General features: G+C 35.5%; 4 protein-coding genes across 8 annotated transcripts; 2 read left to right on the top strand and 2 right to left on the bottom strand.

Moving 5' to 3' along the window:
• Positions 1–7: 7 nt before the first annotated feature.
• LOC111397339 lies at positions 8–6,047 on the bottom strand. 3 transcript variants are annotated; one of them, XM_023024204.1, is made up of 12 exons: positions 5,695–6,047; positions 4,939–5,060; positions 4,702–4,844; positions 4,458–4,575; positions 4,201–4,235; positions 3,419–3,491; positions 3,291–3,321; positions 1,966–2,264; positions 1,359–1,616; positions 950–1,058; positions 803–850; positions 8–342 (listed from the first exon to the last, which is right to left on the bottom strand). In XM_023024204.1, the coding sequence occupies exons 1-12, from the start codon at positions 5,906–5,908 to the stop codon at positions 221–223; spliced, it is 1,572 nt and encodes a 523-aa protein (XP_022879972.1). In that variant the 5' UTR covers positions 5,909–6,047; the 3' UTR covers positions 8–220. The 3 variants fall into 3 exon arrangements, with proteins under 3 accessions (XP_022879972.1, XP_022879971.1, XP_022879973.1); XM_023024203.1 differs by having other exon boundaries at positions 9–342; positions 957–1,058; positions 5,695–6,046; XM_023024205.1 differs by having other exon boundaries at positions 10–342; positions 957–1,058; positions 4,458–4,539; positions 5,695–6,046.
• A 2,091-nt stretch (positions 6,048–8,138) lies between these two features.
• LOC111397336 (cytochrome P450 716B1-like) lies at positions 8,139–15,326 on the top strand. Of its 2 annotated transcripts, none has more exons than XM_023024199.1 (8): positions 8,139–8,633; positions 9,607–9,882; positions 10,214–10,544; positions 11,296–11,383; positions 12,174–13,593; positions 13,902–14,340; positions 14,508–14,695; positions 14,852–15,326. In XM_023024199.1, exons 5-8 carry the CDS (start codon positions 13,111–13,113, stop codon positions 15,146–15,148), a joined length of 1,407 nt encoding a protein of 468 aa, XP_022879967.1. In that variant the 5' UTR covers positions 8,139–8,633; positions 9,607–9,882; positions 10,214–10,544; positions 11,296–11,383; positions 12,174–13,110; the 3' UTR covers positions 15,149–15,326. The 2 variants fall into 2 exon arrangements, with proteins under 2 accessions (XP_022879967.1, XP_022879968.1); XM_023024200.1 differs by having other exon boundaries at positions 10,174–10,544.
• A 764-nt stretch (positions 15,327–16,090) lies between these two features.
• LOC111397337 lies at positions 16,091–21,113 on the bottom strand. Of its 2 annotated transcripts, none has more exons than XM_023024202.1 (7): positions 20,701–21,113; positions 19,544–19,684; positions 19,094–19,459; positions 18,024–18,269; positions 17,797–17,889; positions 17,118–17,318; positions 16,091–16,874 (listed from the first exon to the last, which is right to left on the bottom strand). In XM_023024202.1, exons 1-7 carry the CDS (start codon positions 21,001–21,003, stop codon positions 16,659–16,661), a joined length of 1,566 nt encoding a protein of 521 aa, XP_022879970.1. In that variant the 5' UTR covers positions 21,004–21,113; the 3' UTR covers positions 16,091–16,658. The 2 variants fall into 2 exon arrangements, with proteins under 2 accessions (XP_022879970.1, XP_022879969.1); XM_023024201.1 differs by having other exon boundaries at positions 16,612–16,874; positions 17,118–17,290; positions 20,701–21,096.
• Positions 21,114–23,054: 1,941 nt separating this feature from the next.
• Positions 23,055–23,864, top strand: LOC111397714 (fatty acid desaturase 4, chloroplastic-like). Its single transcript, XM_023024710.1, has one exon. The coding sequence runs from the start codon at positions 23,091–23,093 to the stop codon at positions 23,802–23,804; it is 714 nt and encodes a 237-aa protein (XP_022880478.1). The 5' UTR covers positions 23,055–23,090; the 3' UTR covers positions 23,805–23,864.

Genomic DNA, 23,864 nt, shown 5'->3' with positions numbered 1-23,864 from the left:
ACCTGAACTACTGCTGCCTGCTTGATGACTAGTTCTTCTACAATTATGACGTCAAGTAAAAACTATATTTCCAAGAGCTGAATAATAAAGGGTATGCTTACACATCAAATATCAAGGAAACAAGCAGGAAGACTGCAAATTTCTTTTCAGGCTTTTAACTTTTATTATACACGAATAATAGAACACTTAAAAGAAATAATCCAACTTTCAGTAATGCACTTCAATGATCAACAATAAACTTGTAGAGTTTATACCTTGGTACTTGGGATGACGCATTTGATGTGGAGTTAAGAGAGGTCCTGTAGCTGCTTGAGAATATCCTGCCGCACTCGGAATGGTGTCCTTAAACAAGCATACAAAGGGAATAAACAATTATGAAGTTGGATGGTAGCAGATCAAAGGTGCCATCAATACCAAAAGCAGAAGATGAGATAAAAACACAAGCAAAGATGAACAAATATGAAATTTTGCATCAAGCAAGCTTTTTGGTCGCACGAGTATAAGAGAGAGTATTTTGCAGTTTCTTCCCTGATATGCATATGACAATGCTCATACATGTAGGGGGTGTTTGATAGGCATTTTTATGTAAAAATGCATTAAATTGATGTGAAATGTGTGGTTGAGAAATAAGGAAAATTTTTTGATTTACGTGTAATATTATTTTAATAAAGAATGTGATTGAAAAGAAGAGAGAGAAAAATGCATTTTGAAAAAAATGGCTACCAAACGGGGCCGTAAGTGCATGTTTGGAGAATATAAAGCATTATAATTTCGACATGCTCGGTCATGGGTTGTGTCTTACTGAAATGGGATACACACAAACAAGAGGCCCCGCTCGTCCTGCAATAACCTGACAGCATCAATCGGTAAAATATCAGCCACCCCATTGCAAAACGTTTGTATTCTACTACTATGATATTGCAGTAAATAAGAGTGTAAACAACCATACTATATACATTTTGAGAATTTGGATACATATAAGCAGTCCCAGCTTGAAGGTTATGATACTGACTGGCATATCTAATTGGTTGTGTCGTGCTTAAGACTTGGCAAACGACCTACACATGGAAAAAGAAACAATGATATATATAGCAGCATCAAATATTTTAGAAACATAGCTTTCAGCACACTTCCCAAAATAGAGAGTTAAACGGTAATGAATAACCTAAAACAAGCGTGTCATTGAATAATGAATTGGTTAGGGAAGAATAAGATGGGAAAAGAATCAAAACGATACATCAGAGTTTTGCAAATGGAGATAACAACAATTTAATGATTAATGTTTTCAAGAAAAATAAAAGTAAATTTGCAATAGGAAAAACTACAATCTATAGTTATTTTAAAACAGCAATGCTTACAGGTTGGGCATATGGTGCATCACTGCTGCCATTTCCAATGATGACATCATTGTATGGGACAAATGTCACAGGCAGAGAAGAATGAGGAGCAAACAAACTGATGTCATCTTTGTTTTCTGCAGTAGCAATTGGTACCATAGCGTAGACTTCTGGCATGTAAGTAACACTTGCTTCTGCTTGCACTGCAGGAGGAGTCACTGATCTATGATGCAATGGCGAGGGAGAAAATATTTTTGCTTCAGGATTGAGCTTGAATTCCTAAACAGAAGGGAATACTGGCTAAAATTGTGAACTAAATAATGTGCTCAACTTATAACACTTTGAAATTTTTTTATTTTATTTTTTTTGTTTAATTAACTCAAGTTCTTATATCTATATTCTCAAATTCAATAACCGAACAATGACAAATGTTCCTGAAAATTTTGAATGAACATTTAATAAAGAATAGTAATTCATGCTGAAAGAGCAACGGAACTTAAGTATCAAACATCACAAACACCAAGATCTTTCAAAGGTGGTTTAGGGAATAGATAAATGTAGAATAATTTTTGAAGGCGGAACTCATATGTTAGGTAAAAAATTAAATCATCCTGAAAATCCACTTTACCTTAGCAGCTCTATTTAAATTGGAACCTTTTGGAGGCACTGATGGAGTAGAAGCCGAGGATGAACTGGGGTTTGACCCTGAAGAAACGATGACGGTCGGGGTGACAGCTACAGAAACACTAGATGAAAGAGCATCTGGACTTTTGGTCTTTTCTGAAGTGGGCCTCTTTTGATTCTGATTATCCAGTTTGACCATGGTGGCAGCATGACTACCAGAAGATAATCCTTTAAGCATATTTTGCATATCCATTTCCCCCAATATATTCTCAGCAGCAGTTGATTGAGATTGACAAACATCCACTATATGCAAAGAAATAGAACTATATGAAGCCAGAATAAAAGAAGTATGGAAGTTCTCATAAATTAGAAAATCAATCAGCTTAGCCCAGTAAAATGAATAGATAGGTAGGAGCAATGATAACACTCATAGCATGACCCGATACTAAGTTTCTCATTGCTGGACACTCTTTCTAGTAAGGACGCTAGCATCAAAAAACAGCAACTAACAACATCCACATTCAGATGCCATCTAGCAGAATGCTTTTTCAAATATTCCCTACAACCACCAAGCTTTGTGTATCCACTAATGCTGCAATTTATCTTAATGAATCCTGGTTAACCTCTGATAAATGGTTGTTACTACAACTTGACTGTCTTCTATGGGGCCAAGAAATTGTTTAAATTAGACGAGCAAAAAAAAAGAAGTCATGTATCATAGCGACCAAAAAATACATAATAATACCAAGGAAATCTTTTTCTGTTTCCCATACAAAATCAAGCAAAGATTCCATTCATCACTGACCAAGTGATTATAGATTAGCAAAGATTCCATTCATCACTGACCAAGTGATTATAAATTATCTGCAATGCAATTGCAATTCCAACCTAGGCTGGGGTACCGGGGAAGTAGTAGGATTTATTGCATGCAAACCCTCATTTTTTCATAATATTCTGCAGTTAAAGATTTAAATTCAACAAGGTGATTATATTATGCTTTAACTTCGGTCATGTTTCCCAACCAACCCTTTTCCTCAACTCATAAGCCACAAATATTTAAAAATTCCTAAATCTATATGAGCAACGTTCTTGGGTGATATTCACAGCCCCCTGAACAGACCAAGAATGTCTATCTTGCTCTCAAACATTTTTCTCAAGATTTTGGTAAGCAGAAATAAAAACGCAATTAGATCTCTTAAATTTTCCTCCCAATATCATTTTTAGTTCCAATAAAGACCCTTGTTTGCCCTGCAAAACCCATATCATACCAGGCATCCAAAATACATCATCAAACTATTGCAACTAATAAGAAGTACGAAAGAAACTCACAGCTTAAACTTGAGCCTTGAACTTCACAGGTCTGCAAAATAAAGAGAGATGAATTATGCCAATTGACAAAGGATCAGAAAAATTAAAAATTTCACTAAATGAATCGGTATATTCGGATATTAACATACAGTTTTTTCATCTTGAAACTCAGGGTTCTCTCTGTGATTACTCTGTTTTTCCCCCGAGACATCCCAAATCTGTCTGGCAATGATAAAGCGAAGGAATTTGTGGACGATGATATAAACTTAGAAAAAGAACAATCAAACTCGAAAAATGGAAAAGCTATGTTGAAAGTACAAGAACATATGAGGACAAAGAAGGAAAAAAAAAATACTAGAACAATCTCAAGAACAACAAAGAAAAACAACAATCTCATGATAAAATAGGTAAGCATGCCAACATTAGATAGACATAAAGAGTGGCCAGACAACAATTAAAAAAAAAAAAAAAACAAAAACATGATCGCTAATTGATGCATTTCGCAATGCCACAATACAACATAAGGTACTCACGAATATTCTGAAGCTAACCCATGTTTGAGCTCCATTATAATTAGCTTTTGGGAAAAAATGTATTTTTTAATAGTGAGTTTTTGAAGAATGTGCAGTTAAAAAAAAAGGAAAATTTTGGATTTACATATAATATTATTTTGTTGGAGAAGGTGTGGATGAAAAGAAGAGGAGAAAAATGCATTTTGGAATTGAGGGAGCACAAACAAGGGCTAAGGTAGAATATGCAGTATACAGATGAGTTAACGAGATGAAACCACACGAGATAAATGCCAAGATATCCATTCAACAACTAAAAGAACTCAAGTTAAATGCATGACAAGCGTAATAAATAGACAGGATAGAAGGAAAAAAGAAAAGGGAAAAACAAAGTGAGGAAATCAAAATACTTCAAAATCTACCTTCCACCAACCGAAACAATATGTGCCTCCTCCATCTGCATCAAAAATAAAAAATAAAAAAATGAAAACCTTAATAAGCCATTCCAATTTTGATTCTAATTTATCATGCGAAAAAGTACAAAATGCATATCATGAAAACTATAGAGGCACAAATAGCATGCAGATGCCCTCTGGTACTTTACTATAACCGTCCTGTAAAAATATATTGCAATTATTCTTCCAGTGGGTAATAAACCATTCTTCACTTTAAAGTTCACCTTTCCAAAATCAGTGCCATCTGATCTCTCATTTTCTTCTTCTGTGGATCTGCTCGAGTGACTTTCCACATCAGCTGCAAAACTATAAGCAAAATCATTCTCTGAGCTAGCTGAAAACCTACATGTAATTTGGAGTTTAAGAATATGATCCCTACTAATTGTTCCCATAAAATTACAATGTTCTCAACAATCAAGCGTCTCAAGCAACAAGCTTAGAGCCTGGATAGTGTTGTGGATATGGTACCTTGTCTCACTTCTGTGCTTTTTATCGCCACTGGACTCGTTAGCTTTTGCCTCCCTCTCTGAACATTCATTAGTGCCTGCAATGGCCTCTAAACCATCCCTCCTTAGATATCCAGAAACTTCATTTGAAGGAATAGGAACTTCCTAAACATAGGCCAAAATTTATTACAAAAATTTGGAGTCAGATTTTAATCCAAGAGGAAATGAAGATTAAATCAACAAAAGCACATGGACATGCCTTAGCAACAACTTGTACAAGATCTTCTGACTGAACTATAAGTGTTTCTATCATACTCCCATTTGCAACATTTGAAGCCCGGTTCCCCTTTTTAATCATCCTCGCATTCTTCAGCACTACAGCTGGACCAAACATATATAAATAGATTACAAAGGTAACAAGACAATAACTCTAATCATCACTGTGCCTAGCAAGTGAGCAGTTCTATAAATTCGAAAGGTACTTAATTTACAATTTCTTCAATTTGTACAAATAAACAACTGCCTTAACTTTTACCAATCCTACAGTAGAATATGATAAATCAACATAATCCAAAACTCAAAAAATCTAGGCTTTTAATTTAGCACCTGTTTGACATCCATTAAATCAAAACTTTATTTTTGCTCGAAGTCATTTGCAACTACACATACACAATAAAATATATTTAAAATAAATCCAAAACATTTTAGTACTTTTTAACCGCACATTCTCCCCCACAATTAAAAAAAAATAAAAAATAAAAAACTATTGAAAAACTCATTTTTCCCCCAAAAAAATAAAAAATCAGTAAAATGGATGTCAAACAGGGGCTAAAAAATGATTATTAACTGCTCTCTCTCTCTCTCTCTCTCTCTCTCTCTCTCTCTCTCTCTTTTTGGGGGGGGTGGGGGGCAAAGATCAATCGGCAAAATTAAATTACAAATCTACCATAAGCCCATAAAGGATGAGACGTAATAAACAAAACTCAGGACGGATTCTTGAGAATTTCAAGAGTACCATAGTCCTTGTCGACACGGGCGGTGTAAAAAATTCCAGTATAAATAGAGCCATCCTTTGCATGAACATCCACCGGGAGCTCAACGATGCACATGGTTGCGAATAGCAAAGCGTCGCTCGCTGTCAGTGAAGCCGCCATCGCGTCGTTCTCTTCCTCCCTCAGGCCGCCATTTCTGCAACCCATTTCTCCCTGAGTGTAATTATATGTACACATATATGATCAAGTTTGAAATTGAATTGTTGACAAGCCTTGGGATTTTAGTGACGAGGGGAAGGACTCTTTTTACTTCTCAGGAAACGTTGTGGTCCAAATGAACAAGACGAAATTTCTTAACAAGGAATAAAAATGGGTGTGTTTTGATTTACGTTTTCAATAGTCTCTTTTACTATCGTACTCTGTTTGTTTGGTCAAGTCTCCATTTGGCACGATTATCATGAATAGATCTTTTAATTATACTTTATAAAGCTTTTAATTAAATATTCGTTCTCAATCTATTATTTTAAAATGTATTCTTAAAAAATTATGAGGCTCAAACATATATGATTTAAATAGTACTAATATTACATTAAATGAGATGTATAATTAAATGAATTACTTAATTGTACCTTTCATTTAGCCTATGAAAAATATCATTTGTACAGAAAAATGGTTTGTCACCTTCTTGACAGATTCTCACATTCGCGTGGGACCTGAATAAAAAAAAAATGATAAAAATTGCTTCCCCTCCCCCTATGAGTCTGTCCTGTCAAGGAGGGTGTCAAACCCTCCCTGTACGAACAGCAAGGTCCTTAACCTCTTACTTAGCGTCACATGTACTGGTATTGTACACCAAATAAAAACATCAATCTAAGAGGTATTAATGTAGCATTAAATGAGAGGTATAATTAAATAAATCACTTAATTTTATCTTTCATTGAACATTTCAATTGGCGCCACATAATTGGTGTTGTTGTACTACTCGTTTAAAACATCAATCTATGTGATACTAATGCGTCATTAAATGAGAAGTATAATTATATAAATCACTGAGGATTAAATTCAAAGTTAAGTAGAATTTTCATAAAAAATGATGAAAGTTATGTTGAAAAAATTGTGAATCCCATAAAATGTATAATTAAAATTAATTGTTGACTCTGGTTTAAGATGTTTAAAAATGGCACATTAACATGAAATACAATAGTTTCTTGTATCACCTAGAATTTCATTTCATAGACTAACAAATGAAGAAAAATAAAAATATAAAAATAAGAATAAAAATAAAAATGTCATATTAACCATTAAAAAGGAATCCACTAAATTATGTTAAATTGAAGTATAAAAAAATTATATATATTTAATATTTTGCTATAATTTAATAGACATAAATAATGCAAATTTTAGTTTTTCATAAAAGTTATGTTTAGAGCTTTTTAGGAAGAACAATGCAAGCCACAATTATTAGAACACCAATTTAAATAACAACACATGATAAATCCAAGTTAGTAGATCATAATTCATTACATTTAAATAAACTTGTCATTTAATGTCACATATATTGCCATCAAAATTAATATTAAACACCAGTGAAATTAGGTAAGATTAATTTTTTATAAAAGTTTCAAATCGGAACTTCTTTACTTCTACGATCGTAACTAAACAACTGTATTTTTATATAGTTCTTTTGACCTTCCATAAGCATTCTTAATTCCTAAAAAGCCTCCCAAACATAAACTAAAGCAAATTTGTAAATATTACCACTACCCAAAATATTTCAACAATCCTTGGCTAAAAATTCACTTGGATTGAATGATATATATATATATATTTAAAAGGTTTTGTACATTGTTCGATTTAGTTTTAATAATTTTTAAGTATTGACTCCTGAATCGAAAGACTTAAATTAAAAAGCAACACGTAAACGAATTTATGTACTCGATCAATAGTTTCGAATTATCAATTCTTTTTTATTTTATGATTTGACCATTTTTGAAGCCTAACCCCCTACATCATGGTCCATAGTTACAAACCAACTAACAATGATTCTCCTTGTACAGTGTAAGTGCCGTCGAAATTGTTACAGATGCTATCGATATGTGATTGAAAGTTGTGGAACCCTATGAAAGATATGGTTAATATTAATTGTTTGATTTTGATTTAAATTAAAATTGGATTTTAACCCTCGTTTGGCCCCCATTGTTTGGAAATGAACATAGGTGGAATATTATTTTTTTGAAAAATGAGTGGTTGAAAAATAAGAAGAAAAATTTGATATATATGTAATATTATTTTATAAAAAATTGTGTAGTTAAAAATAGAAAAGAAAAAAATAAAATAGAATTTAATGGGACCAAACGGGAGAGCTTAATCGGGCTAAATTCTGTCATTTATCCATTCATATGGCAAGATTGTTTTGTTGCCGCCATTTATCAATTGAAAGCTGCCAAAGTGTTTTCTATTGACAACTCTTTTTGTGTACACATAGCAGGCTTCATTCCCTTCGTCCCCATTTTGACACATTTGTTCTGGTTCGACTGTTTAAAAAAAAAAAAAAAAAAAAAAACCTATACCCTGCGTTTTTCTCACCTTTCCCTCCAGACTCAGAAAACCCCATTCCACCTCTTGAAGAAAACGAGAAGACCCACTAAATCTAAGAAATTTAAGCTCCAGAAACGCCATTCAGAGCTCTAAGAACTCGAGCTGCTCGAGTCATGGATCCAGTCGGGCAAACGCCCAACCCGCTGCCCTTATCTCCTTTACCCTTGAAGTCTTGAATTGGTAAACTACCGGACGGCTCGTTTTCTCCATATGCTGGAGTCAAAAAATTCGGCCAGTTACCATTGTTAAAGAGAACTAAAGATGGGTCGGCCGAATTCAAGTACTCAAAAATGACTGATATTCAGAGGGCTTCGCTACCAAACTCGCTCTGTGGCAGCGATATCATTGGCGCTGCGAAAACTGGGTACCGAAAGACCCTGGTTTTTGTTACTCTAGTTTGTGCCTGTTCTGGAATTACGGGAAATAATTTGATTGTGGAATATAATTTGATATTGATTTTTCTTTTTGCTTATTTGCTGTGGATATGTTGATTTTTATTTTTTGTTGGTTATCAAATTGGTGAACCTGTTATTGTTCAATAAGATTGTTTTTTATATATTTATACAGGTTATACGAGCGCAGGTTTGACACTTAGATTATATATTTCTGATTTCTGATTTCTGATTGCATTTTAGTTTTGATATTCTGAGAATTAGTATTTTACGGAAGCTGGGTTTTCTTTGGCTGCAAGTTTACTGCAGAAAACAATAAATATTAAGAATGTATCGAACTTTCTTTCTTATAAGTGAATGTTTGCAAAAACACTTGCAGTCCTGTGTGTACATGGTACTATTTTGGAGTAGCAAATATATTAAGAAACTATGTTGATATCCTTTTAGCTCCAATGAGGTTTGAGATTGGAAATTTAGAAGAAAAAATGGAAGTGTTGAGTGACTTTAGGCCGTTAATTTAGTTATACTAAATGCCTTCTTCAGTGACAGGAAACTGCATTAGTTGGTATAGCTGTTGTTTGACATGAGGAGGCCTGTATTTATCATGAATGAGATAAGTTAAATTTACGGATTTGAGCAACCAATTTTTTAGCAGTCTGCACGCAGGTACAGAATGGTTCATGGTATAGAATATTCTACCAGCATACATCTCCATATGCATTTCTTATGCACCTGCCTATGCATTTCTTATGTGGCTCATCTGAGCTCATGCATTTCTTGGAGAGCGTCCAATCTTAGGACTACGGTCCAAAACATGATAACGAAGCAATTTTCTGGTGTAAATTTGACTATGATTATTGTGTATTCCTTGCACTTGTAGTTAATCGTATTAATTGACATTGAGAAGTATGACTCACTTTACACCATGTCTTCTTTCTTCTTCAGGTTTTGGAGAAGTTATACCAGGCTTGATGGGGTCCAGAGGATGGGGTTGGGTGCATCATCATTTCTCCACAAGGGAACAAGCTAGTCAGCTTTTTAAGGTACTAAAATCTGTTGGGAGGCATCGTGGTTTTAGTGCTGGCCTTCTAATTGGTGGCCGCAAAGGTGTTGACACAGAGAAAGAGCGCGTTAATGAGTTGGAACATATTGGTTTGCACTCCAGGCCGTCTTCTCCAGTACATGGATGAGACACCAAATTTTGATTGTTCACAGCTTCAGGTCTTCTTTTGATATTCTCATTTGGCTTTCCTTCATTGTAACTATTTCTTTGGCATATTTACCGTGGCATTTCTACATTTCAGCCTTTTCATGAGGACTAATATAAAATTGTGGAGAATATGGAGTTAGGATAGGCCCCTTTTTTTTCAAGGTTGGGGGGGGGGGGGTTTCCTTAATGTTTTTGGTTTCAACAAAGGCAGAAGAGCCCCATCAGGGTAGTTCACCTGTAAGGGGGGTCTGCTAATTACATTATTCGTTCTCATTTTCTTCTATCTGAATCTGTTTGCTTAGAGCCAATGATTAGCAGACTCTGGTGTAAATATCTGGCCAGGTAGCAGGTTTTAGTGCTTGACGAGGCAGATCGTATTCTTGATGTGGAATTTGAGAAAGAAATAAATGCAATAATATCTCAGTTACCAAAGCACCAACAAACTTTACTGTTCTCAGCAACTCAAACAAAGTCAGTTCGAGATCTTGCAAAACTCAGTCTGAATGATCCAGAATACCAAAGTGTGCGTGAATAATCTTCAATGGCTACTCCAAATCTATTACAACAAACTGCAATTGTTGTTCCTCTTGACCTGAAAATAGACATGTTATAGAGTTTTCTGAAGGCACGTCTCAACTCAAGGATATTGGTATTTCTTTCAAGCATCAAGCAGGTATCCTCCTATCATCTTTCAATCAAAGCCAAAAATAGAGCTGGAAATGTCTCATAAAATTATCCTATTTCTGCAATTGCTTTTGGCTGTCTGTTAAGGCAAACCTGAATCTGGTATAGAGTTGTACTACATTAACTTTAATGTGGACCAAGCTGGGGTAGCCTGTCAAAATTTACTTATCATTGTCTCTGGAGGAGGTTGATTAAATTTTTATCAGTTCATAGTTAGACAGTTCCTAAATTGTTGATGTTACACAAGTGAGATAAAGCTTTCGTATTGCTGTAATTTGTTGGTTAATTGAAAGCCTTCTCTTTGGCCATGTCTTATTGTGGCTAGGGTAGGGTTGCCGGGTAATGATGGGCCACAAGTGCATGATATGAATGAAATTGGTTGAAGCACCTTGATGGCATGCGTAAAAGTGAAAATGCCATCCTGATTGAAATAATTTAATACCCCTAGCATACAAATTTGTGATGCTAAAACAATTCGAACTTTATGTATGAATTTACAGGATCATGTCAATTCGTTAATTTTAACTTGATGACCGCTCTAGATGTTTCATTTAGGATTCAAATTTTACCTTTTCAGTAATACATCATTATAATTGTTGTGCTTCCTATCATCTCGATTCTTAACCATGCCAACTTAAAACATATTGAATGGTAAATTGAACTTGCTTTGCCCTTTTTATTTTCCTCGTGTCATCGCTTATTTCTTTACTCTTTTACCAATTTAAGTGGCTTTTCAACAGCCTATGCTGCTATGCTGACATGGGTCATGGGACAGCGGTACATGCAAACTTCAAAAATAATGCCAGCTGGTATTGTTGCTGGGATCAGGTAACTGAAAATGACTACGCATACCCTTGCAACTGGTTTTGGATGTTCAAATTTGCGTCCTGTTATCTGCATTCTTTAGCTTCTGCTATATCGTATCATATAAGTTTCACTGCATATCAGGTTGTGTAGTGTTGCACTAATTTTTTGTGTTTATGTTCTGCAGAATTCAATTGATAATAATTGTTTTCTATGGAAACATATAACCAAAAGAAGTTGGTGAAGTAAAAACGTAAAGAGGCAATTGGGAGTGGGGGGTACCGCCCGGGCCCTCATAAACCAACTATTATTGACCTAACTCAGCCTGTTCTATATATCTACTTTTTTTCTTCAATTTTTACTAGCATTTGTAGCTACATGCATTTTGTTCGCTATATCCTGATGCATTTTGTAGATCAACGATGAACCGATTTTACTTTTCTGATAGCTACCTAATTCTTGCATATGATAGTTGAACTTTGAAAATGTTGAAGTTAACTGCTGAGAATCATGGATAAAATGTGGCCTGTAATATCGAAGTTTCATGGAAAATGGTTAACAGGATTATAAGGTTTATAAGTTACTAATGTTAATTATTGAAGTGGATAATTCAAGTTTGTGGTTCATTTTCTTTTGTATGAGAATGTTGTTGAGAGCAAGGAAAAGGTGAGGGTTTCTATTTTCTGAATTCTGTCACCTTGTTTGTTTTTTGTTGTTGCATATAAAAATTTATTGTACTAGTTTTAATTGACTACGAGCTGTTTATGAGTTAATACACTTTATCTAAAATTTTATAATGGCTTGCTATTTGCAGCGTCCTCATGACTGGATTTTATCTTTACAAGATTGCAATGGGTGGAAACCATATCCCTGCAAAGACTTGAGTGATGGCATTGACCAATTCTTCATATGCGATTCCACACTATGAGTTCATGTTACAGGTGCCACGAGATTGACTGATTGACATTGGAGTATGGTATTTTGTTTTTGTTTCCTGAATACAAAGAATGTACCCAAGAGAGTAACAATAAAATTTTCTACCTTTTGACATTGCAGTATAGCATTTTGTTGTTTTACACACAGACTGTACATTTTATTGTTTTCTGAATATGAAGGACTGTGAAGAGATTAACGATAGAATACTATTGTTGATGGAATGTAGAGTTTGCTGCTGGTCGAAGTCATTGTTTTGTTGGATTACTTTAAAAAGCCTTGTGCTTTCAACTTAACATATCTAGTTGAACTGAACGTGATCAACCACGTTATATGTTAGAGTGTTAAGGTCGAAGCATATTAGCTAACATACGGTCTAAATAACCATCAAACCTGTCATAATTTACCGAGAACAATAAAATCTTCATCCCGGTTCAAGAAGCCAAGGGCTTGAATGATGCATACTTCGTCTACCAGAACAATACAGGGGTTGAAAAGAGTGGAATAAGAGCTTAATCTCCTGCCCAAGAGGAAACTTCTGTTAGAAACTTAGAATAATATGAGGTAGGTAGATAAAAACAAGCATATGCATCCAACATAACCACTTCCTTTTATTATCATCATTAAAAACTCTTTTATAAACGTCATTTATGAACTCATTAGCTGTTATTATTTTAAGTCAACTAAAATAACACCATTGACAGACAATAACCTTCCATAAACTAACATATAATTTGGTCACCTGTCTCTGTAATCTCTATTGTATATGCACCTCATCTGCAGTCTGCCAGTTAGGCTCTCTCTCTCGAGTCTAAACTATGAATATATTTCTTTGCATTCTTTTGCCTGTCTTCTTTCTCCTAGTGAGGAGAAAAAGATCATCAGACAGGGTGCCCCCAGGATCTCTAGGGTTACCAGTCATTGGCCAAAGCCTTAGCTTCCTGTGGGCAATGAGGGCCAACACTGCTGACAGATGGATAGCCGAACGAGCGAAAAGATACGGTCCAATCTCGAAGCTTAGTCTCTTTGGAAAACCAGCAGTTTTTATACATGGACAGGCTGCTAACAAGTTTGTCTTCACTAGTGATGACAGTATAATGAATAACCATCAGACCGAATCAATTAAAATGATTTTGGGCGACAGGTGTTTGTCTGAACTCAGTGGTGAAGATCATAAGCGAGTACGAAGTGCTCTTGCTTCGTTCCTGAAGCCGGAATGTTTAAAGCTCTATATTGGAGAAATGGAAGAAGAGGTCAGGAGGCATCTTGAGATGCATTGGAATGGGAAGCAAAACATTACAGTATGTAGTATTTTATACATTTGAACTACTAATCTTATAACGTCACATTATGTTTTAGGCTTGTTCTGCAGACTCCGTATTTAGTATTTTCTCTTAAGCTTAGCGAAACTTGTTATATTATTATGAGATTTACTGAAAACGGTTCCTCAACGTGAACCTTAAGCAAGATACTTTACTCATGCTTTGAAACTTCATGGTTCTTGCTTGTAACTTCTTTGATTTTACCCGAGATCGCAAGCATATCAGCTCAAATGTATGTCTGAGCCTTGACTATGTCTGCATACAATGTTGTTACCTTCATTTCCTAGGTCTTACCACTGATGAAGACGCTCACATTCAACATAATATGCACTCTTCTTTTTGGTGTTGAACGAGGAGCACGGAGAGATAAACTGGTCCAGTATTTTCAAGAGATTCTTGAAGGATTGTGGTCAATCCCAATTAATTTTCCCTTAACACGCTTCAACCGTGGCCTCAAGGCCAGTGCAAAGGTCCAGAATATACTGAAAGACCTTGTACGTGAGAAACGTGTTGAACTGGAAAGTGCAGCTTCATCTCATCAAGACCTCATTACCAGCTTACTCAACATCCGTGGAGAAGACAACAGAGAATTGGTGTCCGAAGATGAGATTGTACACAATATCATGCTCGTTATGGTTGCAGGGCATGACACATCAGCAGTTTTAATTTCTTTTATTGTCCGACTTTTAGCAAATGATCCAGCTATATATGCAGCTGTTCTGAAAGGTATAATTCCCCTTTTTGTTTACAGTATTGAACTGACCTTTTTTTTTTGTGGAAAATCCTGAATATGACTACTACTTGAACACCGGGAGGCTGAAACAGGAAGCATTTTTTCCCCATTGATTTGAAATTTAAATGAATTTCAACCATTTGTTGTCTGGGATTTGCAGAACAAGAGGAGATCAAAAAGAGCAAGCCCTCTGGAGAGTTCTTGACATGGCAAGATCTTGCCAAGATGAAGCACACTTGGAGAGTGGCAATGGAGACTCTGAGAACGATTCCTCCAGTTTTTGGAGGGTTCAGAAAGACATTGAAAGACATCGAGTATGAAGGATACCTCATTCCAAAAGGATGGCAAGTAAGAGAAACTCTTTAGACCCTGCTACAAATTTATTTACATTGGTGTACCTAAAATAACTCAGTTCTCCTTCCCGGATCATTTAAGGAGACGTAGGTTATCACCTTCTATATAAAAGCAAGGGTTTAAACTCACAACCTTCTTATTGATAAACAGGTATTCTGGGTTACCAGCATGACTCACATGGACAACAATATATTTCAAGAACCCTCAAAATTCGACCCTTATCGATTTGAAAATCAAGCACCCATACCACCTTACTGCTATATTCCATTTGGAGGGGGGCCTCGTATGTGTCCAGGGTACGAGTTTGCAAGAATTGAAACTCTAGTCACCGTTCATTATCTGGTTACTCAATTTAACTGGAAACTATGCTGCAATGACAACTCCATTAGAAGAGATCCGGTGCCAGTACCTGCTCAAGGACTACCAATTCAAATAAGGCCAAAGTAACCACAATAACTTGGTGCGGATTTTTCAAGGAATGTATTGGGAAAGAATTTGATTTGGCAATGCTGTTAAAATCACGGTTTGGTGAATCAAGAAACCTACTGTTCATTTAATTGTTCCTGCCCAATGAAAGAATATTGCATGACCATTATTTTAAATGAATGTATTTGAAATAAGTGAACTTAGAATGTTTATCAAATTTATAATGATCAGCCCAGGAGGAAACAAAAATTATCTCGGATAGAATTTTCGAAAGGAATTTCATAATTTTTTCTAATGCGTACATGAACCATCAGCTAGTCATCCTCCTAGAAACTCTTTCGTCGCTTGTGATGGTCAGCAACTGCCTTATACATTGCATTGTCTTCCTGTAGCTTCAAGTTTTGCTTCTTGATGCATTTGAGTGACCCCTTCAGCCAAAATTTCTACAGGCTTACTGGCGCGTTTTGGGAAATTAATAAAATCGAAGTTTGGTTAGGGACTTTAGTGTGGACTATGGACGATGGCCTGCCCCCTGTGGACCAGTTAACTATACTGTTGTAGGCAAGCTCAGCTGGAGAAAGAAACGCAACCCCATAACTGAGGACAGGATGGATCAAAACAGTTAACTATACTGTTGTAGGCAAGCTCAGCTGGAGAAAGAAACGCAACCCCATAACTGAGGACAGGATGGACATTTTGATCAACTGAATCATTGAAAATTTAGAAAAATTTACACAGATGGCCTGGTAACGGGAGTAGCATTTTGACCAACTGAATCACTGAAACTTTATGACTTCAGGCACCAAAGATTCAGAAATGCTACATCTTAATCCTTTTCTATGGCTGAAAGTAAAATTCTATCCCATAAAATACTAATCTTTTTTCAAACAAACAGTTTTTCGAAAATGCATGATTATCGCAGAGTCAAACATGCTCCAAGAAATTGCTTCAAACGCCATAACAAGAAATTGAAAACTCATGCTCAATCAAATTTCTAAGTGTGTTGTATACAATCATGACTATGTTTTCACCTCCTGAGCCACTTTTAACTTCAATTAGCAACCAACATCAAGCTTATTTAATGTTACACGTTGACCTATTGGAACATACAAGTTGCATACAGTAACATCACGGCCTTGTATCCTTAGAGCATCTCCAATTGTGGTGCAAAATGGATGTAAAGTATGATTTAGATTTTCAAAGGGGCTGAAAACCTCTCCAATGGAGTGATGCAAATAAAATGTAAATTGCCATTTTCGGCAGAAAACGTAAAAAATTTACATCGTTTTACATCTACAAGAGGCAAAAAGTAGATTTAGATCCCTCCATTGGAGGATAATTTGAATTTAGATTCACCGGGATGTAAATGAGGATGTGAAAGTGATTTGGAGATACCGATTTACTCCCAATTTTACACTACGATTAGAGATGCTCTTAATGTACAAGTCGTATATAGAAGAAAACTATATACAAGCTAAAAGTATATAAAGTATCGGGCATGAAAACCCAAAATTGAGGGCAACAGAGCCTATCAGCAACCTGCTGGTCTCAAATATTTTGGTGGCAACGATGGGCATCTTTCGTTCATGTGGGGGTATGGATCCATGGTATTGTATCCAGGTAGTTCCATCCGGTATCTCCCTAGAATTTGACAATACGGAAGCTTCGCTGTGTCTGCATCATTGCACCACTTAGGCAACCGGCTTGAATTGTTTTCAAAAATCTTGAGCGTGTAAGCATCTTTTATCTGCAGTTGTAAGAAAATTGATTGAACCACGTGATATTCACAGAATTCTTTGACAATAATAATCCAAGGCCAATTACTAGAGCATCATCTCTTTCCGTATATATCTACTTTACCCTCAATATTTTTGATGTTTTAAAAGTACTGTTATAAGCTTTTTCATGTGAAACTAAGATAAAAAGTTGGCACACAGGAAACAACAGAAACATTGTGTAAAATATTTCATCATATTTGACATTGACTTACTGTGAACTCGGTAACTTGAATCGAGCTTGCAAGTGAACCAAAAAGTCCTGCTTCCTTGTACAATTCAAAGACAAAAGCAACACATGATGTTGACTTCCCATCAACGTAAACCCAATTGTCCTGTTCTGGAATTGCCAATAATTCAGCAAAAGATGATCCACGCTTCTCAACTTCTACAAGAATTTCAGAAAGACTGAGATTCTGCAAACATAGAATGTACCATCGTTTAATATCATGCACTGGATTTACAGTGCAGTCTGCACTGTATGATCAAGCAGATTTATGAATTACCTAGCCCTAGGTCCAAGAACTTTTCTTGGAACATTGTTATTAGCCAACTTGTAAACATATTCACACCATCAAATGATTCAGGTTTTCTCCTCACCATATCTACACCAAAAGTATACGTAATGTTTGGGGTGGAAGAACCTTATAATGACACCTCACATTCATAGAAACCCGTAGAAGGGGTCGCAAAGGTTTTCACTTGTCAACTCTAAACGGTAATTATTTCATTTCAACGGAAATATATGTTTCAGATACAAATGCCAGATTTTAGACAATCAAATGGCAAGGATATTAACAGGATTACGATCTACTTCGTCTCTTATGATTGATCCACTAAATATGTGCTTCACAAAATTATGTGTTTGATAAATGAGATGGAAATTAGTGTAACCTGAGTTCCAAGGCGCTTATTCAATGCTTCATTCCACATGTTACCAGCATATGCAGGCTGGAATTGAGTCCAAACAGTCATAACAGAAGCAACCTGTAAAATGGCCATAAGTCATAAGAAACGGGAAAAAATTCATGAAAATGCAGCATTCTGAACAAGAGCGGGAGCTGCAGAGAGAGCTGGTCTCAACAGTAACACAAACTATTTAGGACAAGTAAATGCAATACCAGGTGAGCATCCAAGGGAGATGGATAATTTCCATTAATCGTGTCTATCCAGCTAAATATCAAGTTATGATAACCATAAGGTAGTCCTGCCATGCTTCGAGCATACTCCCAGGCAGCAGTTTCGTTGAACTTGGTCCGGAGGTCAGGATGCAAAGGAAGCAATGCAATATGTGGATTAGCATCATCTTTTGTCAGCTCATATTCCCACCATTCCTCCCACGTCATAATAGCAATAATATCCTCTCCCTATATTACGAATAAGAAATCAAGACGGTTAGATATACATGAGAAAAGAATTAGATGTTATCCCCCACGAGAGTAACTTAAATATAAGGAATCATAAGCCACTACTGTACAAACCAATAGCCTTTTAAGTCCTGACAAGTTCAAGATCCAAAAATACATAAAAGTTATTCAATCAGTACTGGGTTCAAGTTTTAACTACTAATTATTAGCTATAGAGTTAACCACCCAATCTAAAAACTTATGCTTTCAGCGAGGAGGCACATGTAGTTATTTGTTAAAACTTAGTCTTCCTCTTAGAGGCATCTCCAATACGACCAGAAAAGAAAGTGAACCTCTTTGAGTTGGCACACAATGACGTTCTCTTCTTTCATTTTGTTTCCCCTTCTCTGCTAGAAAAAATAATGAGCTTTAATTCTGGCACGGCTCCTTGCTAGCCATCCTCTTATGTACATAGGATATATTTGTCTCTTGAATCACACTTAATAATATATTGTCCAAATTGAAACATTATTTGAGAAGGCCTACTTAACAAGATATAACATATTATATTCCACATTCAAAGGATTCTGAAAAGGCAATGTTCCGGATAAAATAAGTATCGTGATTTCTAAGAATTCATTGAATATGTTAAGTGCCATAGGTTGCAACATAAGCGAGTCATGCATAAGCTGAGCAAATTCAATAGCATGTTTGGCTAAGCCTAAAAAAGTAAGATTTTTACTCAATTTCCATAAATGAACTTTTACCCCCTTTTAGGCTTACCCAAACATGCTCCAACAGCAATTAATGCTTGCCAAATATTTGGTAGACTTTTAACGTATTACCTCCTCGTTCTCATGTCCTGATTCTCCAACCCATAGCTTTCCTTCAGAGTCCCTTAAGCAAACAGCAGTATGACCAGCATAAGATCCAGTCACCCACTTCTCAAGAGTCTCAAAACCACCCCAACGGCCCCGAATTTTAGACAGAACTAGGAAATCTCCAGAGTGTATATCGTCAGCACTAACGTTTGTAACCCATGGCTGAGGACGTTCTTCAAAGGTGGCTTCCATGTGCTTTCGAAGAAATGCAACATTTGAGTTCTCGCCCCAATTAGTGTCTGTGAATAAAGGTAATACTTCCCACAATGCTTCAAGAGTTCCTAGCATCCCTGCTTGCATGAGGAATATTGAAATCCCCTTATGTTTCACCTGTTGTCAAATATGTTAATCGTGATTAAGTTGTCATGCTTCGAAATGTATACTTATATCTCTGATTAAGATTGTATAACTCACATATTCATATTCAGCTTTTGATTGCCACTCTCTGAATTCGAGGGTGTGTTCACGAGACAAAAAATAATAATCCCATGTCACACGATAAGGAGTTGCAAACAGATAAAGATCCATGCATGTCCAACTATGAGCATTTCTAACCTGCATACACCAAAGAATGAAATAAAGATGTACAATTATTAACTAAATGTCATCACTCCACTTCTTTCATGCCTCTTTTCCCCATCTATAGAAATCGAGAAAAGATAAGAACAATATGTGGCATTCTAGCTTTTCTGTGACTAGAGAGGGGGCAGAAAGAACAATGTTGCAAAATTCTATCATTTTTTTCCTGTAGCATATGGGGATTTGTAGCACGAGAACAAGATCAACAACACCAGTATCTTAACAGCTCATATTAACGTAATATCAATTTAATCCATCTTAAAAAGATGTTTGACAACAAATTTTCCAAGATCTGGAAGATATAAAAATGGAGCTTCAAAAACTGGAGCATCAAACGAAAGCAAGCAGAAGAAAAACACACTCCTGAAATCAATGTAATAAAATAAATTCACTAAGTAAAAGTAAAATTTGAAACAAAAATAAAACCATCAAACATTACTCAGACAGCAGCAGCACTCTTAAAGACATATTGCATAAGCAAACCAGATTAGACAGGTTGAGAAAAGGCGGATAAAAGCAATGCATTCCAACAGAATACACTTATGGTTCCTATCCTTGCTGTGAATTCTAGCCAAAGCCGCCTTTATCATAATCAACTAGAATCTAAGTACTACGCCTTGTAATATGGCCCACTTCCAGGCTTTTGATAAAAAATAATAAATAAATAAATAAGTTTATTTCCCCCCTTTTTCTTTAAAGAAAAAAGGAGGCCTAATTTAGGGGTGTATTCAATTGGACTTTTGAAGAGGACCAAACTTCACAATCACAGTTACTCACAATCCCCGCACATAACAATCGCAAATTCAAACAAGCAACCACTCACCGAAAACATAACAAATTGCAGATCTTATCTCATTATAAAGAGTTTCCCAGGAAAAACCATTCAACCTCACAAGCGAAGCTAACTAACATCCAAATTGCCTATACTTCAACGATTGAACTTAAACAATCAATTTAGATTACAATAAAATCAAGAAAAGAAGTAATCAAACCTTGATATGAAGAGTGCCACCACCAAATTCAGTTTTACTTTTGTTATGAAACTCCAACCAAGCGCTATTGTTGTAAAAGCAAGCACCTTTCCACTGTAAAGAATTCTTGACAGTAGTGGCAGTGCCCACAAAAGTGGGCAGGAGGTCCACTGCACTGTTGAGAGTATTCAGAATAGGCCAAGACACCTGTCTCGGTAGAAGCGGCAGAATGTCTCTGGGGTGAAAGGGTTCTTTAACGGCTTGTACTTTTGGATATGAAATGGCATGGACTGTGATTAATAACAGGATTAGATGATGGGTCATGGCAGCTGATGAAACTTTCCAGAGAGGAGATAGAGAGAGATTTTTACAGGAAGGTTTGACCTTTGGTGCAGATAGTTTCCCTTTTATGGTTTGTGAGGTGGAACTTCTTGTTATTTATTAAAGATTATTTGTAATTTTTGAGTATTTTTGCAAGCAAGAAGGCTAGTGTACATATATTTGACTGCGGAAAATAAATTGAACGAGCAAATCTCAACTCACCATAGCAGTCCTATACCACAACGAGAATTGAGGATTAGGCAATCATTTTTTGTTTTTGAATTCATTTTTCATCATTATTTTTATCTATTAATAAATTAAACCATTATAAGGCCCCATTTGAAAGGGATTTTGAGAATTGATTTTTTGACTCTTAGAAAAAAAGTAGAGTCCACGAGAGAAGAAGTCAAAAATTAAGGTTGAAATAGTTAAATAACAGTTAAAAAATCAATTTTTTAAGGTAAAAAATCCCTCCCAAACAGGCTGTAAATTATTTCCATCCAGAAGGCTTAAGTTTAAATGCAAAAATAATATATTATCCATTAAAAATAATTTTATCAAGATGTTCGAACTGTTAAAAGTCCAAATAAATTTATTTATTTCATCTAACAATCATTACCATGTATGTAGCATATTCCAATTACTACTAAACTGCAACATGTTTATCAAGAAGCCAAGTACTATTTGATTCAAATTGGGCTCCTCGAGAAAATTTTTGGACGATACTTTATTGGACAAAATAAATGTACTTTATGTAAAAATTGTGTGTGCAAGAATTTCTATTTAAAATTCAATAAATAAGACAACATATATATTAAAAAGAATAATTTTATATCACGTATTAAAAAAAAAAAAAAAAAGCAAAAGTTAAAGGTCTAATATTCCACTTCATTTTTCTAGTTAGCTCACCCATCTGTCAATACATGATTTTATAATATTCTCCAGAATTAATTCAAAGATTTCATGCAGATTTCTCATTCTTATAGCCCAAAATTGTACGACGCCAATAATTAGGCCCTGTTTGATTCAACTAAATTTTTTTATTAAAATTTAAATTAAAATCAATAATCAATTTTAACCACACATTTCATGAAATTCATAATTTTTCAATTATACATTTCACCAAATTTTATCAAAATATAAGAAAGTTTGTTAAACCAAATGCCGGCTTATTATTTTTATAAAAGAAACCTTTTGTTCTACTCTTACTCGATAACATTAATATACTCTTAAGTATCAATTAATTTGCAATAAATTCAATACCTTAACAAGCAGTTAACTTTAATAGAACAAAAAAACCGTGCCAACACGTAAGGCAAGAGCAGCCTTATTAGAGCAGTTAAGGCAATAAATTAATAGATTAATAATTCTACAAAAGAATGAAAAGATTTAACATCTGTCATTCTCTCTTTTTCAATTTCGGTTTAAATTTGGACCTAACTTCATTACCATAGTAATGACTGAATTTCATTATAAAAAGTTGACTTATTAAACCGATCATCTACCTAGCTTTTAGCCAATGTGCAAGTTCCATATAACCAACACTTTCTCGATCGAGCTTATTGCACAGAGCTTGCCTAGTGCGGTTTACTGATTGACGTGGTTTGAAGTCTATTGTGTCAGTCTGAGGGTTTATCTAGTGCGCATCCAAAAGGTGACAACTACTGATTCTCTCGTCATTAGAGAAAATATATATATATACACACACACACTAAAGACTTTACGCAATAAATGGAGCTATTTTGTCTTAAAAAAAAAAAAAAAAAGTGACTTTAGTTTATTCAGTTTGTACGTTGCAACCTTACATATCTCAATAAATAAATAATACATATGCATTTAATAACTCATAAAAGTCAATGAAATTGTCTGCTTTATTTTATTTTTAATTTCTAATGAACAATTAGTCATTGCAAGTAATGTCGCAGTCTTCCTTTGAGTGCACAAAACCATACATTCACAATTTAATATTTCCCAAAAATATTCGCTATATTTTTTGGCCATCTGTACACGGCTTCCTTCATTATAAAAAGTTCTTCACAAGGACGAAGACGAAGACGGACCAGAAAGTTTTTATTACATTCACCATTGCCATGGCTTCCCCGTACAATGACCCAAGAAAAATTGTTTCCACATGGTATCATCATGCATGGTTAGCCAGTGGGTGCTTCTCTGTGCTTATTTCCCTAGCCAAATCTATTACTGGTGCATCCAGTTCAAGTACACGGTTCGAGTTAATAACATCCGGCTTGGTTGGGTACGTGATGGCGGATCTTGCTACCGGAATATATCACTGGGCCATCGATAACTATGGCTGCGCCAAAACTCCTATATTTGGATCCCAAATAGAATCATTTCAAGTCCACCATCAAATCCCATGGACTATCACAACTCGTCCAGTGGCTTACAATCTTCATGTTCTAGCTCAAGGAGTAACTTTCATGGTGCTTCCAGTAACCCTTCTTTCTAACGATCCTGTTCTTCTAGGATTTCTTGGTGTTTTTGGAGGTTGCGTTATATTTTGCCAGCAGTTTCATGCATGGGCTCATGGTGGAAAAGCCAAGCTTCCACGGTTGGTGGTGGCGCTGCAAGATGCTGGGATAATCGTACCGCGGTTGCAACACGCAGAACATCATCGTCCCCCATTTAGCAGCAATTATTGCATTGTGAGTGGAATATGGAATAGGGTTTTGGACAAGTCCAAGTTCTTCTTGGGACTAGAGATTATGTTGTTCGTTATGCTTGGAATTCGACCAAGATCATGGACTGAACCAAATTCTGAGTCCAGCGAAATTCCTAGTTCCTGAATTCATTAATGTACATGAAATAAAGATTAAATAAATGTAACACGAATTTGTGAACTTCAA

The sequence above is a fragment of the Olea europaea genome, chromosome 7 (assembly GCF_002742605.1).
Source record: "Olea europaea var. sylvestris chromosome 7, O_europaea_v1, whole genome shotgun sequence".
NCBI lineage: Eukaryota > Viridiplantae > Streptophyta > Magnoliopsida > Lamiales > Oleaceae > Olea > Olea europaea.
Note: the sequence above shows the minus strand (reverse complement) of the source record. Positions and strands in the feature narration are given on the sequence as shown.

Excerpts from the sequence above, each read along its gene's own strand:
- LOC111397337 (XM_023024202.1), bottom strand. The coding sequence starts at position 21,003 with ATGACCCATCATCTAATCCTGTTATTAATCACAGTCCATGCCATTTCA. Across the intron at positions 17,890-18,023 it reads CTCCCTTGGATGCTCACCTG|GTTGCTTCTGTTATGACTGT; the intron begins GTATTGCATTTA and ends GCCATTTTACAG. Across the intron at positions 17,319-17,796 it reads ATAAGCGCCTTGGAACTCAG|AATCTCAGTCTTTCTGAAAT; the intron begins GTTACACTAATT and ends CTATGTTTGCAG.
- LOC111397339 (XM_023024203.1), bottom strand. The coding sequence starts at position 5,908 with ATGTGTACATATAATTACACTCAGGGAGAAATGGGTTGCAGAAATGGC. Across the intron at positions 851-956 it reads TGTATCCAAATTCTCAAAAT|GTTATTGCAGGACGAGCGGG; the intron begins GTATATAGTATG and ends TGATGCTGTCAG. Across the intron at positions 343-802 it reads TTTGTGTGTATCCCATTTCA|GACACCATTCCGAGTGCGGC; the intron begins GTAAGACACAAC and ends TGCTTGTTTAAG.
- LOC111397336 (XM_023024199.1), top strand. The coding sequence starts at position 13,111 with ATGAATATATTTCTTTGCATTCTTTTGCCTGTCTTCTTTCTCCTAGTG. Across the intron at positions 13,594-13,901 it reads ATGGGAAGCAAAACATTACA|GTCTTACCACTGATGAAGAC; the intron begins GTATGTAGTATT and ends TTCATTTCCTAG. Across the intron at positions 14,696-14,851 it reads TCATTCCAAAAGGATGGCAA|GTATTCTGGGTTACCAGCAT; the intron begins GTAAGAGAAACT and ends ATTGATAAACAG.
- LOC111397714 (XM_023024710.1), top strand. The coding sequence starts at position 23,091 with ATGGCTTCCCCGTACAATGACCCAAGAAAAATTGTTTCCACATGGTAT.